Source organism: Coregonus clupeaformis, unplaced genomic scaffold (assembly GCF_020615455.1).
Source record: "Coregonus clupeaformis isolate EN_2021a unplaced genomic scaffold, ASM2061545v1 scaf0913, whole genome shotgun sequence".
Lineage (NCBI taxonomy): Eukaryota > Metazoa > Chordata > Actinopteri > Salmoniformes > Salmonidae > Coregonus > Coregonus clupeaformis.
In genome coordinates this window covers 33,460-49,692 of record NW_025534367.1, presented here as the reverse complement: position 1 = coordinate 49,692, position 16,233 = coordinate 33,460, and the positions used below count along the sequence as shown (strand labels likewise).

The 16,233-nt window shown below is 45.9% G+C and overlaps 2 protein-coding genes across 2 annotated transcripts; both read right to left on the bottom strand.

Moving 5' to 3' along the window:
* Positions 1-413: 413 nt before the first annotated feature.
* On the bottom strand, positions 414-5,812 carry LOC121577404 (2-hydroxyacyl-CoA lyase 1-like). Its single transcript, XM_045217090.1, has 10 exons — positions 5,533-5,812; positions 5,098-5,174; positions 4,778-4,858; positions 4,546-4,618; positions 4,280-4,357; positions 4,009-4,103; positions 3,589-3,701; positions 1,800-1,906; positions 1,187-1,288; positions 414-842 (listed from the first exon to the last, which is right to left on the bottom strand). The coding sequence occupies exons 1-10, from the start codon at positions 5,581-5,583 to the stop codon at positions 576-578; spliced, it is 1,044 nt and encodes a 347-aa protein (XP_045073025.1). The 5' UTR covers positions 5,584-5,812; the 3' UTR covers positions 414-575.
* A 531-nt stretch (positions 5,813-6,343) lies between these two features.
* Positions 6,344-13,829, bottom strand: LOC121560410. The gene is made up of 8 exons (XM_045217089.1): positions 13,796-13,829; positions 13,472-13,572; positions 12,878-12,914; positions 12,414-12,688; positions 8,031-11,671; positions 7,537-7,790; positions 7,107-7,194; positions 6,344-6,598 (listed from the first exon to the last, which is right to left on the bottom strand). Exons 2-8 carry the CDS (start codon positions 13,480-13,482, stop codon positions 6,414-6,416), a joined length of 4,491 nt encoding a protein of 1,496 aa, XP_045073024.1. The 5' UTR covers positions 13,483-13,572; positions 13,796-13,829; the 3' UTR covers positions 6,344-6,413.
* Positions 13,830-16,233: the final 2,404 nt, after the last annotated feature.

The window sequence follows — 16,233 nt, the reverse complement described above, 5'->3', positions numbered from 1 at the left end:
ACTAGGCTACATCCTGCAACTAGGCTACATCCTGCAACTAGGCTACATACTGTAACTAGGCTACATACAGAAACTAGGCTACATCCTGCAACTAGGCTACATCCTGCAACTAGGCTACATACTGCAACTAGGCTACATACTGCAACTAGGCTACATACAGCAACTAGGCTACATACAGCAACTAGGCTACATACTGTAACTAGGCTACATACTGCAACTAGGCTACATACTGCAACTAGGCTACATACTGTAACTAGGCCATATAGTCAGCCTGTCAGGCAGCACTAAATTGAGAAGTAATTTAGTCAGCCTGTCAGGCAGCACTACATTGAGAAGTCATCCAGTCAGCCTGTCAGGCAGCACTACATTGAGAAGTTGTCCAGTCAGCCTGTCAAGCAGCACTACATTGAGAAGTAATTTAGTCATCCTGTCAGGCAGCACTACATTGAGAAGTCATCCAGTCATCCTGTCAGGCAGCACTACATTGAGAAGTCATCCAGTCAGCGTGTCAGGCAGCACTACATTGAGAAGTCATCCAGTCAGCGTGTCAGGCAGCACTCCATTGAGAAGTCTTCTCAGGCAGAACTATCAACAGATCCCAACTCATTCCTACTTGTCTTCAGGGCAAAGGCACAGGATACTTGGCGGATTTGACCTTTGATCTCTGTGTGAGGCGGCATGCCTTGCCTGTGTCGAGGAAGGTAGTTGTTCAACATGGTGCGCCCGATGTCCATGGTGTTGGCCCCCTCACTCACGATGACACAGTCGTGGGGCAGCAGCTGGGAGATGTGGTGGAACACTTGGTAGTAGTTCATGGGTGTTGTCGACTGTAGAGCTAACGCCTGGAGAGAGAAACACAATCAAATCAGGGGTGGTAGGTACCCAAACAGCAAAGTTGTTGGACCTGACCAGACGGGATCATACATGCCTATGACAAGACTCAGAATACATCTGTACCATAATGTATTCTACCTGTTGGATTTAAGTGCAATACTACATCTGTACCATAATGTATTCTACCTGTTGGATTTAAGTGCAATACTACATCTGTACCATAATGTATTCTACCTGTTGGATTTAAGTCAAGTTATTTCACAGAAAACAAAGAGTCAGTAATACAGACACAGGCAGAATCTAACTTGCTTAGGTCACAGAACACAGGTCACAGACGGACACACCAACACACCTTTGTCACCTTTGTCATAGCAACCATCTTCTCTTTCAACGTGGTCCACCATTCTGTATCAGCTGGATACCTCCAGCCATCTTTATGAACGTACTCCAGGAGCTGAACGTAAAGATGAGGAGTAGAAACTAAACAAACTGAATCAAGTACAGATGTAGGATCTTAATTTGATCACCTTGTTGCAGGAGAACTTTCCTGCAATGCAGGACATTTAAAACGTGTAGTGTATTTGAGGTTTAAAAAGGCTTCTGAAGTTTGTACTCTTAGAAATGTCAGACATCATTTTCCCTATCGACCCTTACATAAATGTCCATTAATTATAATCCATATAATAACTCACATTGCTGTGCTGCAGGACAATCAATGCTTGTTTCTTTAAAAAAGAATATGCAGATATAGGGCAGATATTAGATGCCTGTGTTGTGTTACATGCTTGACAATAGCAGTGATTTCCCCCAGGACTGAGTTGTGTTACCTGTTTGACACTAGTATTGATGTCCCCCAGGACTGAGTTGTGTTACAGGCTTGACAATAGTATTGATGTCCCCCAGGACTGAGTTGTGTTACCTGCTTGACAATAGTATTGATGTCCCCCAGGACTGTGTTGTGTTACCAGCTTGACAATAGTAATGATGTCCCACAGGAGAGCAGCAGCAGGTTGCACGTTGTTTCCCATCTCCTCAGCACACAGATCAACCTTGACATTGACCTTGACATAAATAACGTATGTGGAACGTTACTACAACATACCAGCAACGACACGACAGGAAGAGCGCCGTGCGTGAACCATGTAACAGCAGCTGGAGGAGTGGCCAAACCTCAAGCTAAACACAACAGAAATAACCAGGCACCACCACATAATGCTAAGGCTGACACACACACGTTCCCTTTTATAAACCGGGTGACTCGAGCCCTGAATGCTGATTGGCTGAAAGCTGTGGTATATCTGACCGTATAACATGGGTCACGTTGAGGGAGGAGGTCAGAGACCTGGCCGTGTGGTGCCAGGATAACAACCTCTCCCTCAACGTGACCAAGACAAAGGAGATGATTGTGGACTACAGGAAAAAAAAGAGGACTGAGCACGCCCCCATTCTCATCGACGGGGCTGTAGTGGAACAGGTTGAGAGCTTCATGTTCCTTGGTGTCCACATCACCAACGAACTATCATGGTCCAAACACACCAAGACAGTCGTGAAGAGGGCACGACAAAGCCTATTCCCCCTCAGGAGATTGAAAAGATTTGGCATGGGTCCTCAGATCCTCAAAAAATTATACAGCTGCACCATCGAGAGCATCCTGACTGGTTGCATCACCGCCTGGTATGGCAACTGCTTGGCCTCCGAACGCAAGGCACTACAGAGGGTAGTGCGTACGGCCCAGTACATCACTGGGGCCAAGTTTCCTGCCATCCAGGACCTCTATACCAGGCGGTGTCAGAGGAAGGCCCTCAAAATTGTCAAATACTCCAGCCACCCTAGTCATAGACTGTTCTCTCTGCTACCGCACGGCAAGTGGTACCGGAGTGCCAAGTCTAGGTCCAAAAGACTTCTCAACAGCTTCTACCCCCAAGCCTTAAGACTCCTGAACAGCTAATAATGGCTACCCGGACTATTTGCACTGCCCCCCACCCCATCTTTTTACGCTGCTGCTACTCTGTTAATTATTTATGCATAGTCACTTTAACTCTACCCACATGTACATATTACTTCAACTACCTCAACTAGCCGGTGCCCCCGCACATTGACTCTGCACCGGTACCCCCCTGTATATATAGCCTCCCTACTGTTATTTTATTTTACTTCTGCTCTTTTTTTCTCTCAACACTTTTTTTGTTGTTGTTATATTCACACGGATTTCAACAGACTGGCCTTCACAACTGGGATGCATTCAGCTGAGCAAAACGTTGTGCAACGTTCAGATAGAAATATAGCATGTAGAACGAACGTGCCTCTCGGACAGGTAGAATGAGAAATCATGTCAACAACATTTGTCAACTGAACCGTGGTACAGTGCCATATGTGTTACAGTGCGTCTCAGCTGGATATTGATCTCTCTTGGACAGACGCACGTAACATAACTGGAAGTAGCGTCTGTCAACAGACTGGGATGTGACAACTTTGTTCCGGTACGCTGATTTTTCACCACTAATCATTTGGACAAATCCCGATTTCGCAGGTGCTCGCATCTTTTCAATTTCAGAACGGGAGGGGACATTTGGCCCATAAACTTGCCTGAAACTTGCAGAGAGTTTCCGTTTAGGGGGGTGGAGAGTTCGCAAGTGGCGTTAGTATCTTTCTCTTAACATCTCCCCAGACCTTATCCAAGTATCTGACGCAATTATGCAAGATTTTAGTTCTGTTTCCCCCAGATGATCTGGCTATTAAAAAAGCAATGCCTACCTTTGCCAATGATGAGTAAAGGCTGTTTGGCTCCTTTCAGGACCGCCAGTGCTTCTGTGATCGCCATATGGTCAGCCATACTCACAGGATGAGGTGGACTACAGGGCACCTCTCTGACAAAGGAAATAATAAAGAATAGGTCAAACATTAAAACATTAAACATGTTACCTAGCAACTTTATTGCATATGTAAATAAACCATGAAGGTCTATCGAGGCTTATTGCTATTCTCTGATGAGAATATTTTGATATAGTGCTAAATTTTCTAAGTAATTTAATTTCTGGTTCACTTCAGACGTTAAAAGGTATAACAAGATAAAATAAAAATGACTACGGTGATGTGAATTCAGAGGTATACATATTCAACAGTAACACATTAGTATACATTTTAAATGGATGAAAGACAGTGATGGCCACTAACCTGGCTCTGCTCCTGTCCAATTTAGTATTGACCATGTCCCCAGATATGTCTACGTATACAGCACCTGGACGTCCATACATGCTAGTGCGTGCTGCCTTAGACAGACCAAACACCCTTCCATTCAGATCAATTAAGGCTGTGCTGTGCTCTTATGAAGCAGTTAAGGTACCTTGCTAAGCTGGAAAATTAGAGGTCAGAAAACAGACAATTGCAGGTGATACCAAATGATATGAAGAGGACTACACAGAGGGAGTCAGAGTAGACTGTATACCTTCTCTACCACTGAGGAGATCATATCCAGACTGCTAGACCTAGCAGAGAACTTACTGTACAATCTGCATGCCTCCACCTGACAGAGAAAGAGGACCACAAATAACAAATGATTTCCTCTTTCAGCAATCAAACTGCTAGGGCCAGTTTCCCAGACAGAGATTCTCTATTGAGTTTGCTTTTTAGGCCATGACTAGGCTTAATCTGTGTCCTGGGAAACAACCCCCTAATGTTCAAAAGTCAGAAATATCATGGTTGAATCGGTACCTGTGGAAACTCTTGAAATGCCCCAGTGGTCTCTTGGTTTTGATCGGAGGAGCCTCCAATAACAATCACAGGCCTACAGAGAGAGAGGTATCACACAATGACATCAACTGACAATCTGAGATAGTTTGGAGTCCTCAGATCATTTTTTGCAGTGTGCGGATAGCATCCCTTCTTTTGAAAGGACCACTGAAAATGAGTAGTAGGGTCTTCTGTTTGTGGAGTTCTAGCATACCAACAGTTCATGTTAGCGTTGGCCATTCCACCAAGTGCATGGATGAGTCCCGGTCCAGACACAACCAGACACGCACCTGGACTGGAGAGGAACAGACAGACAGAGGGACAGACAGGAAGACAGGCAGACAGACAGACACACAAAGGGTCAGACAGACAGGCAGACATAATTAGCAATGCAAAAAAGCTATGAAACTGACCCTCACACACTACACGCTCCTGTAGTCTATGTACGGGTAGTTAATATCACATGATTTGGGGGGAGCTGGTTTAGTAATAAAAAGGTGGCTTATGGCTTGTTCATTGCGCATTCTCACATACTTGATTCCTGAGGCTTGAGCTGCCATAGCTACTTCAATGACTGGAACACCAACTATTCCAAACATATATTCTACATTCTGTAGAGAGTTACATGTAGATACAGTATATTTACCTTTTTTAAACATTTTTAGTCATTTAGCATTTTCATACTGAATTGTATATGAATTGTTACAATGTAGTTTAGATTTTCTTTGCATTGACACACACATTGGCATGCATCAACAAGGGTGTTAACATATACTATTCCACATAAACATCTAAATGTTTTTCTACAACAATATTAAGTTAGCTATCCCAGTGCAATGACCTATGGCACACTTTCACAACTCGTAGTGCTACATTCTCACTGCCAAGGACATGATCAGCGACTAATATTTTATTAGCAACACGGTTACACAGTATAACACTGTTTTATATATATTGCACACACTTCACCTGAGCTTTTAGTGCCTCTGCAATGAGCTGAGCCCCAGTCACATCTTCCATTATTATTGTCGAGAAATCTGTTCAAAGTGCAAACGCGGTTAGCAATGATTTCTTGGACTTGTTGTTCGGTAGCTTATAAATCGTGTTTAGATCTCTTGCAAATCATTAGTTTTTGTCTGCTTTCCAGCATGCATTACATGAGTAGCTTTTTCTTCTTCAGTGGGGTTTATAGGCAGTTGGCATCCAACGTTATGGTGCATTACTGCCCCCTATTGTACAGAAGTGTGGACATGAGCAGTGCAATAGCAGTCATGAATATTTAATAAACTAGTAGCATTTTTCTTTTTTTATTTCAAGAAATACATAATAAGCCCTCATTATGTGTTTATAAATGCACTTTACTTAACACTTAACTCAATTAAGTCATTATGAGTGTATGACAGTATGAAAAAAAAAATGTATGCACTCACTAACTGTAAGTCGCTCTGGATAAGAGCTTCTGCTAAATGACTAAAATGTAAAATGTAAATGAATTGAGTGTATGCATTATAGATATAGGCTTCATAGAAAGTGTTACAAATGTTCTCCTGTCATCTTATAGGAGATCCATTCATGGATTTAGTTATGGCTTGAGAATGTGACTGGTCTACGGAGTTCTCCTTTATGTCTGTCTTTATATGTGACAACAACTTTTCTGTATTATGTGTATTTCCACAATCAATAATCATAAACGGTACTTCACTATGAATACTTTTGACTATGTGGTTTGAAGTACTTTACCGTTATCTTGCACATACATGAAGACTACTATAGACAGAAATCAATGCAGTAATGTTTTATTAAATAAAGGCTCTGATTAAAATATCATATTAATAAAATCAGGCATTTGGCTAATTCTTCTTCCCAGAAGCTCCTCTGAATGGTTTGGAGATGGCTCTTGAGAGAGCGTGTAACACCCTGACCATGAGTGGGCGTTTACGGGACTGGGACTCCTGGGGAGCAGGGGCCGGTGTGGTTGTCAGGTCCTCCTTGGGTGGGGAAGTGGATGGAACCTCTGGAACCTCACACTCAGCATCTGTCATAAGAACATTTCATAATCAGAAAATGAATGTGTGTGTTTGTGTCTGTCCGTCTGTCCGTCTGCCTGTCTGTCCGTCTGCCTGTCTGTCTGTCTGTCTGTCTGTCTGTCTGTCTGTCTGTCTGTCTGTCTGTCTGTCTGTCTGTCTGTCTGTCTGTCTGTCTGTCTGCCTGCCTGCCTGTCCGTCTGCCTGTCCGTCTGTCTGTCTGCCTGTTTGCCTGTCTTTCTGTCTGCCTGTCTGTCTGCCTGTCTGTCTGTCTGTCTGTCTGTCTGTCTGTCTGTCTGTCTGTCTGCCTGCCTGCCCGTCTGCCTGTCCGTCTGCCTGTCTGCCTGTTTGCCTGTCTTTCTGTCTGCCTGTCTGTCTGTCTGCCCGTCCGTCTGCCTGTCAGTCTGCCTGTCTGTCTGCATGTCTGTCCGTCGGTCTGCCTGTATCTGTTGTCACTGTTTTAACAAGCTTGTCATAGGGTGATACATCAATATGACATTATCGATGCTTATCACTTACCCTGTGAAATATGAGTCTCTCTGAGACGTTTGGTAGGCAGTGCATCCTGTTTAGGGTGTCTCTTCGGTTCCCCTTTTGTCTTGAACAGCTGTTGACAAAACACATCAGGACAACTGAGCCTGTGTAAAATACAGAGTGTGCATCCCAAAAGGCACCCTATTCGCTACGTAAGGCACTACTTTTGACAAGGGCCCATAGAGCTCTGGTAAAAAGTAGTGCACTATATAGGGAATAGGGTGCCATTTGGGACATAGCCATTGACTCTCTCCCATGTGTATTAGGATTGCATTACAGCGTCCTCACTCAACCTCCTAAAGACAATGACAACAGTTTTGTTCTAATGCTGAGAGACAATAGGGGTGTAGTGAATCTGTAGGGTTAATTTCAGCCCTGCCTTCCAGAGGTAATCTCAAAACACAGAGCACCCTACCTTAATCATGATCTTTGGAAACTTATGCATTTTCGGTAGGAAACGCCACTTCCTGTTCTTCTTAGTCTCTTCCCCTCTGGCAGAGGGAAGGCGGGCCATGCCGTCAGCCTTTACATCAGCCGGGCTAAGGCTCCTGGCAGGGAATTCCTCAGTAGCATTAAGGTCAGCTACAACACCATGAGTGATGTCACTTGTGGCATTGCTGGTGTCTGAGTGAGAAGAGCACGCTAGTGTGACCGACCTGTGTACAATAACTGGGATAAGAGGACACAGTCATTGAAGTCAGTCACTGCATCCCAAATGGTATTCTCTTCACTTTATAGTGCACTACTTTTGACCAGGGCCCATAGGGTCTGGTCAAAAGTAGTGCACTAAATATGGAAGAAGGTGCCATTTTGGACACAACCAGTGAATTTCACATCATAAAACGCAATGTATTGAGCATCATGTTACAATTAAGTCCTATGCAGATGAAAAGAGGTACTTTCACTTACCATCCTCCATTGTAGACTTGGACACATAAGTCAGGCTGTCCATCACCACGTCTGTCATCAACTTGATGACCTGATCCAAAACCATTTCAGCCGATGGTGGCATAGGCCTTCCCATACACTGCCCCAGGAGTCTCCTAACAGAAGTCTGGGCAAAGTTGTAAATGAGCTCTGAGGCATCGTCCTTTGACAGCTTCCTCAGGGCTGGTTTAGGCAGCGCTGGTTGAGAGAGGCTTCTGTGGCCAACCATGGATTGAAGCTGGCGGTTTATGGTTATCTCCTGAATGAGACCATGGACCTTTGCGATCAGGTTGCCAGATGCACCTTGAAGGGCTTCAACTGACAGGAGCCTATCCAGATTTTCTTCTGCTGAAGTCATCTCTGGGTCGTCCGTCTTCATTGTGTCCATTATAGTTTTCACTATGATATTGGTGTCAGATATGTTTATTTCTTGTTGGCTCACAAGCGTTGACCGTGAACCTGTCTCATCCATTGCGATAGAGGTATGGGATTCTGTCCTTGTGATCTCATCGGCAGCGCTCATGTCAGGCAACTGGTCAAGGCTCTCCAGTACAGAGTCTAACATGTTAGTGGCTATCAGACACTCCTCACTTGCAATCTGCCCAACAGATGAACTCTCAGAGTTGGCCACTCTACACTTGATCACATTTAGGATCAAGCTGAGCGTCTTCTTTGCAGTTTTGCTAAAGCCTTCTTGGCTGACTGCCACTGTTACGTCTTTTAGAGCCACAAGAGGTTTGCAACTTTCACTCAATCCACTGCCGTGGAGAGGAGAGGCTCTCTTCAAACTGTTGTTGCTCACAACTGACATACTCCTGGTGGGCAGAGTGAAATCCTCACTGCATGTGTCAATTACATGGTGGTCTGTTGAAGAGCCACTCGAAGACACAAGGGCTTTAGACCTTTTAGCCAAACAGACTTTTGACAAAGGCTTCTCACTTCTCACAGACGGAGGGCGGCTCCTGTCCTCAACAAGAGCAGTGTCAGCGGACTTAGAGCGTCTGAGTGTCTCCACAGGGGTGGAGTCCAGCACATATTTGGCTGTGGTGACTGACACTGGTGGAAAAGAGAAAAAGATGTTCAGTCTATCCTTTACTCTGTGGTACATGGTTTGAGCAGCATCCAATAAGTTGTCAAAGACAACTCTGGGTTTGAGCTGGGACTCCAGCTTTATCTCTTCTAGTGGGAAGGAGTCTGTGTCATCCACAGGGTACTGGGATACACTTTCAAGGTCTTGCATGATAATATTTACTATATCTTCGGCTGTAGAAACCGCATGGTGTGAGAAGGTGGTGCTAGGCATGCTCTGTAGCAAAGAATGGCTGGCTTTGCTAGCAGCTCTGAGAATGGTCTCACTCACAATGTGTTTGGCCTTAGCTCGGAACTCAGCACTGTGAAATCTCTGGATGGAAATGTTAGAGGTTCTGCTGGCTGCACTAAGAGATCGCGTGAGTGTGGCAATCTCGGCTGACGTCACGTCACTCGAAATGGTGAGGTCCTCCAATTTCGAAATTATCGAGTCCAACTTCTGGTTGAAGTCGAAGGATGAATTTGACGTGCTCTCCCCAACGGAAGCGGAGCAGTCTTCCTTTGAAGTGTCCACCCTCAGCACCGAGATCACCTGTTTGATTACCCCTTTAGTGCAGGTGTCGAGGGTGAGCTGGTGGGCTGAGGCTGAGAACTTAGAAGGGGTCTTACTGTCTGTCTTCTGTACAGGAGATTCCTCCACAGTGGCCTCAGTTACAAGTAGTCCAGTTGCAGAGAGCTCGATTTGCACAGGAGTATTTTTTCCCTCAGTGAGATGGTGGGAGGTGAACAGCTTCCTTAGTTTGTCCAGGGTTTTGGTATAAATCATCTGGGAACCTGAACTCACTTCCCCCCAAAACATTTTGCGACCTGATTTCGTATGCATGGAGGCCTTATTGACCTCAGATACCTCATGCAGGTCGGAAATAATTCCACCAAAGAGATCAGAGGATGCCTCCTCAATATTCTCTGAGGAAACATGGACAGATAGGATTTCCGACAGTTTCCCACAAGAGTCAGTTCTATCCAGCGCAGCAGTATATGTCACAGCTGCATCCTGAATGACCTGAATGATGCATTGCTCAGCTTTGACAATATACTCCTCCACTGGTTGACCATGGAGGATGTCAACTTTATCAGCAGGGAGCTCCTTCTGAATACTCACATGCTGCTCTGATGGACATGGGTTGTTGAAGATAATGCTCTCAGTGACCATCTTAGAGGAGGCGAGAGATGAGTCGAGAAGCAGAGATCTGTATATTGTCGAGGTGGACATCTCTGGGTGCTTTATCACAGCAGCCTCCTCCAAAATGGCCGATGGGCCCTGGAGGATGTCAGAGATATCCATGTCCTCAATGGTCTCTACCAGAGACGATAGTAGGTCTCTGGCTGCCAGGTTGGTAGGTCTCTGGTTCTCGAGCTCTGTTTTGATTGCTTGACAGGCAGTTGCCAGAGCAACAACAGAGCGAGAACACAACTGCTTCAAGCTGGAGTCAGAAAAAGATGATGACAGATCTGTCATGGACATGGTGGAGAGTTGACTCTCAGAGACAAATGGGCTGAGTTTGACAGACACCTGTCTGACCAAGTCCCCAGCAAGAGCTCTCATATCTATTGCTCCACTAGCTGAGTTGTGGGAGCAGGCACTCTGTGGCCTTGACGGGTTCCTGTTATCCAAAAATCCTGTTATCCAAAAAACCTCAAGTACAAGATCCACAACATCGGATGACACTTCTGTCACTCTGTTGTCGGACAGAAATGTACTTGGATGAATGGTGCCTGCATTCACAGTCCAGTCGCAAATGGAGTTGTTGGACTGACTCTGGACTAGTGGAACTAGACAGGTTTCACTTGGACCTTGGCCAAAGAGCTCTGCCATTTTGAGCAGAACTGATCTTAAGACCTTTGACTTGGAAATGTTCAGCAGTGGGTCGTTGTTGGACAGTCTGGTGGATGGTCTGCTAGCCGATCTGTGAACCACTAGGCTTTGTATTTCTGCCGAAATGGCAGTTAGAAAATAGGTCAAGGGGCTGGACGCTCTCCCCTCATTTCCTCCGTTGGCTTTAGCCTTGATGATGCTATCTATGATGATGACTATGACCTGTCCAGCCAGAGGACCCAAGATGGCCTCAAGCTCCCTCTCTAACTCAAGGGGAGACTTGTGGCCGAGCGCAATATGCTCTATGGCATGGGAATACATCTTAGAAGTCGCCATGCTTAGCATCTCTTGGGCAAACTGTTGACTTGCTGAGATACTTCCAGTCAGCAGAACTAGAGTTCCCTGACTGACACTTCGCATTAGCTCAGCCAATCTGGAGTTGAGAAGGTTTATAACCAACTCGACCATACCCATCATAAACTTGCCGTCCGTTGACATTTTGCTAGGTCTGTATTTCTCCTGTCTACTCCGTTTGGGCAGCGGTACGATGTCACCCTGCGACTGGCCGCTCTGGACCATGTCGAAGACAGAGTCCTCAGAGATGCCAAACACAGATCTCAGTGGTGCTGAGTGTGGTCTGTGTCTCATCTCTCTATCGCCACCCTCAGGTGAGGAGACATATCGCTCTTCGTTCTCACTCAGCAAAGAGGTCAAACACCTGCAGAATGCACAACAGAAATGAATAGTATATGGTAACAAAATAAAAAATATGATCCAAGAATTTGGGACACAAACTCAACCTTGTTATTGTTATTCAAAGGAAGCATTGTGAACCATCTCAAACCACACTCAGACCAAACATTAACATTCAGAGTAAACGTTTTAGAGTGGTTGTGTAGTATCTAAGTAGTATTTCTCACTAAGTGGATCTGGAATGGATATTTGTACCTATAACAGGAAATACCTGCAAAAAGAGGAGGGGATAGAGCTAGGTATCTGTGAGAGGAGGGGATAGGGCTAGATACCTGTGAGAGGAGGGGATAGGGCTAGGTACCTGTGAGAGGAGGGGATAGGGCTAGGTACCTGTGAGAGGCATGGATAGGGTTAGGTACCTGTTAGAGGCATGGATAGGGCTAGGTACATGTGAGAGGCGTGGATAAGGCTAGGTACCTGTGAGAGGCGTGGATAGGGCTATGTACCTGTGAGAGGAGGTGATAGGGCTAGGTACCTGTGAGAGGCGTGGATAAGGCTAGGTACCTGTGAGAGGCATGGATTGGGCTAGGTACCTGTGAGAGGCGGGGATAGAGCTAGGTACCTGTTAGGGGCGTGGATAGGGCTAGGTACCTGTGAGAGGAGGGGATAGGGCTAGGTAGCTGTGAGAGGAGGGGATAGGGCTAGGTACCTGTGAGAGGAGGTGATAGGGCTAGGTACCTGTGAGAGGAGGGGATAGGGCTAGGTACCTGTGAGAGGAGGGGAAAGGCGTGGGAGTGCGTGTGCTGTAGGCGGTTCTGGCGCTGGTGCACCTGCTGGGTCCTCCACTACAGCTGAATCTGACGCTGCGGCCAAGAGAGGTCACCTCTCCTGCCTCATTACTTCCTGATCCAGAAGAGCTTGGCGAATCAGAGAGCTCTATCTGCATGGTGAGGTCAAGGGCGGGAACAACCACAGTGGATGTAGACTCCATCACCCATGCTACAATATCCATGCACTTGGCACTAAACTCATGTCTGCTCATCTGCAATGTTAAAAGACCATACAGAGTTAGTTTGTTAAAGGGGCTGCACTGATATAAAACTTAGAACCATTTACTCAAGCTAGTCAATTAAAGCAGTGGTTCAGGATTAAAGGTCCTGCAGGATTTCCACAAATGAATGTTTGGTCCATTTTACCAACATTAACTACTTTAGAGGTAACTATAACTCACCCCGGCACGCATATTCTCACTCAGCAGATTCCAATGGCTGAAAAGTAAATAAATGCAAGTACAAAATGAACTACATGACATTAGCTCTATTATCTTAGACTACGTCATGGATGGACATTACCTCTATTATTTTAGATTATGTTATGGATGGACATTACCTCTATTATTTTAGATTACGTTATGGATGGACATTACCTCTAGTATTTTAGATTACGTTATGGATGGACATTACCTCTATTATTTTAGATTACGTTATGGATGGACATTACCTCTATTATCTTAGATTACGTTATGGATGGACATTACCTCTATTATCTTAGACTACGTTCTGGATGGACCTCTATGGAACTAGGCCACACCCAGACATCCCTGATTGGTTATTTGGTCCGTTGAGTCCTTTGTATTGGCCAGAGACTATGGGAGACTCTCAATCTCCTCGCCTCCTTCTCAAAACCCAATGGATGAGAAGTTCAGAAGGGCGGGACCTCTGGCTTTCTCATCCAATGGGTTTTGAGAAGAGAGGACACGAGGAGTATGCAATTGAGATAGGGAACATATCTAGGGGATGCATGGGGAAGCCAAAGAGCAACTTCCTCGTCCTTCATGTCCTGCACAAAGGCGTGTAGGTCTGGGTAGCTTCTCTTTCCCCTGCTGAGGGTGAGGCTGGTCACGGTAGTGAATGTCACCACTGCATCCTGATGGCGACAACAGAAAGCAGAGTTAGGCTGGAATTCAATTTTGCGTCATTAAAACACAAAATATCTCAATGAAATGTCATACATGTAATAGAAAAATACATCATACCTCCTGTGACTGAGATGGGATGGCAACAGCCTCGTCCAACTCACTCATTCCTTCAACCTCCTGCGACTGAGATGGGATGGCCACAGCCTCGTCCAACTCACTCTCTCCTTCAACCTCCTGTGACTGAGATGGGATGGCAACAGCCTCGTCCAACTCACTCTCTCCTTCAACCTCCTGCGACTGAGATGGGATGGCAACAGCCTCGTCCAACTCAATCTCTCTTTCAACCTCCTGCGACTGAGATGGGATGGCAACAGCCTCGTCCAAATCACTCTCACCTTCAACCTCCTGCGACTGAGATGGGATGGCAACAGCCTCGTCCAACTCACTCTCTCCTTCATCTTCCTGCGACTGAGATGGGATGGCAACATCCAACTCACTCTCTCCTTCAACCTCCTGCGACTGAGATGGGATGGCAACAGCCTCGTCCAACTCACTCTCTCCTTCATCCTCCTGCGACTGAGATGGGATGGCAACAGCCTCGTCCAACTCACTCTCTCCTTCAACCTCCTGCGACTGAGATGGGATGGCAACAGCCTCGTCCAACTCACTATCTCCTTCATCCTCCTGAGACTCAGATGGGATGGCAACAGCCTCGTCCAACTCACTCCCTCCTTCAACCACCTGCGACTGAGATGGGATGGCAACAGCCTTGTCCAACTTACTCTCTCCTTCAACCTCCTGTGACTGAGATGGGATGGCAACAGCTTCGTCCAACTCACTTTCTCCTTCAACCTCCTGTGACTGAGTTGGGGTATCTGTCTCTAGAACAGCCTCGTCCAACTTGGTTAGTCTCTCAGCCTCTCTGTGATCTTTATGGGATCTAGATAGAGAAAAGGGAATCTCTCTTAGGTCACTGCTATAATGTGAGTGTGAGGATGTGTTCCAATTATAGAATTAGTATCATAGAATTAGAATCATTCTAGAATTAGAATAGAATCACTCAAATTCTATGGCTCCAATACTCTTGAGATGACTCGACCTATCCAGAGGCAAATATTTAGAGAATTCTGCCAACTTTTAAAAGGACTCAATGTTAGCGCCTTAGAGCCTTTCATTTATCCTTTCATTCTAAGTAAATTCTAATTATAGATGTTCAGTTACATAGCATTGTTTAAAATGTCAACACTGCCCATGGGGAGCCAGCTGTCATATGGATATCTACTGTGTCATGTAATGTATACATAAACTCAGCAAAAAAAGAAAACGTCCCTTTTTCAGGATCTTTCAAAGATAATTTGTAAAAATTCAAATAACTTCACAGATCTTCATTGTAAAGGGTTTAAACACTGTTTCCCATGCTAGTCCCCTGTAGCTCAGTTGGTAGAGCATGGCGCTTGCAACGCCAGGGTTGTGGGTTTGTTTCCCACGGGGGGCGAGTATGAAAATGTATGCACTCACTAACTGTAAGTCGCTCTGGATAAGAGTGTCTGCTAAATGACTAAAATGTAAAATGTTGTTCAATGAATTGAACCATAAACAATTAATGAACATGCACCTGTGGAACGGTCATTAAGACACTAACAGCTTACAGACGGTAGTTATGAAAACTTAGGACCCTAAAGAGGCCTTTCTACTGACTCTGAAAAACACCAAAAGAAAAATGCCCAGGGTCCCTGCTCATCTGCGTGAACGTGCCTTAGGCATGCTGCAAGGAGGCATGAGGACTGCAGATGTGGCCAGGGCAATAAATTGCAATGTCCGTACTGTGAGACGCCTAAGACAGCGCTATAGGGAGACAGGACGGACAGCTGATCGTCCCTCGTAGTGGCAGACCACGTGTAACAGCACCTGCACAGGATCGGAACATCCGAACATCACACCTGCGGGACAGGTACAGGATGGCAACAACAACTGCCCGAGTTACACCAGGAACGCACAATCCCTCCATCAGTGCTCAGACTGTCCGTAATAGGCTGAGAGAGGCTGGACTGAGGGCTTGTAGGCCTGTTGTAAGGCAAGTCCTCACCAGACATCACCGGCAACAACGTCGCCTATGGGCACAAACACACCGTCGCTGGACCAGACAGGACTGGCTAAAAAAGTGCTCTTCACTGACGAGTCGCGGTTTTGTCTCACCAGGGGTGATGGTCGGATTCGTGTTTATCGTCGAAGGAATGAGCAATACACCGAGGCCTGTACTCTGGAGCGGGATCGATTTGGAGGTGGATGGTCCGTCATGGTCTTGGGCGGTGTGTCACAGCATCATCGGACTGAGCTTGTTGTCATTGCAGGAAATCTCAACGCTGTGCGTTACAGGGAAGACATCCTCCTCCCTCATGTGGTACCCTTCCTGCAGGCTCATCCTAACATGACCCTCCAGCATGACAATACCACCAGCCATACTGCTCGTTCTGTGCGTTATTTCCTGCAAGACAGGAATGTCAGTGTTCTGCCATGAAGAGCCTGGATCTGTTGGATCGGAGGGTGAGGGCTAGGATTTAGCCATTCCCCCCAGAAATGTCTGGGAACTTGCAGGTGCCTTGGTGGAAGAGTGGGGTAACATCTCACAGCAAGAACTGGCAAATCTGGTGCAGTCCATGAGGAGGAGA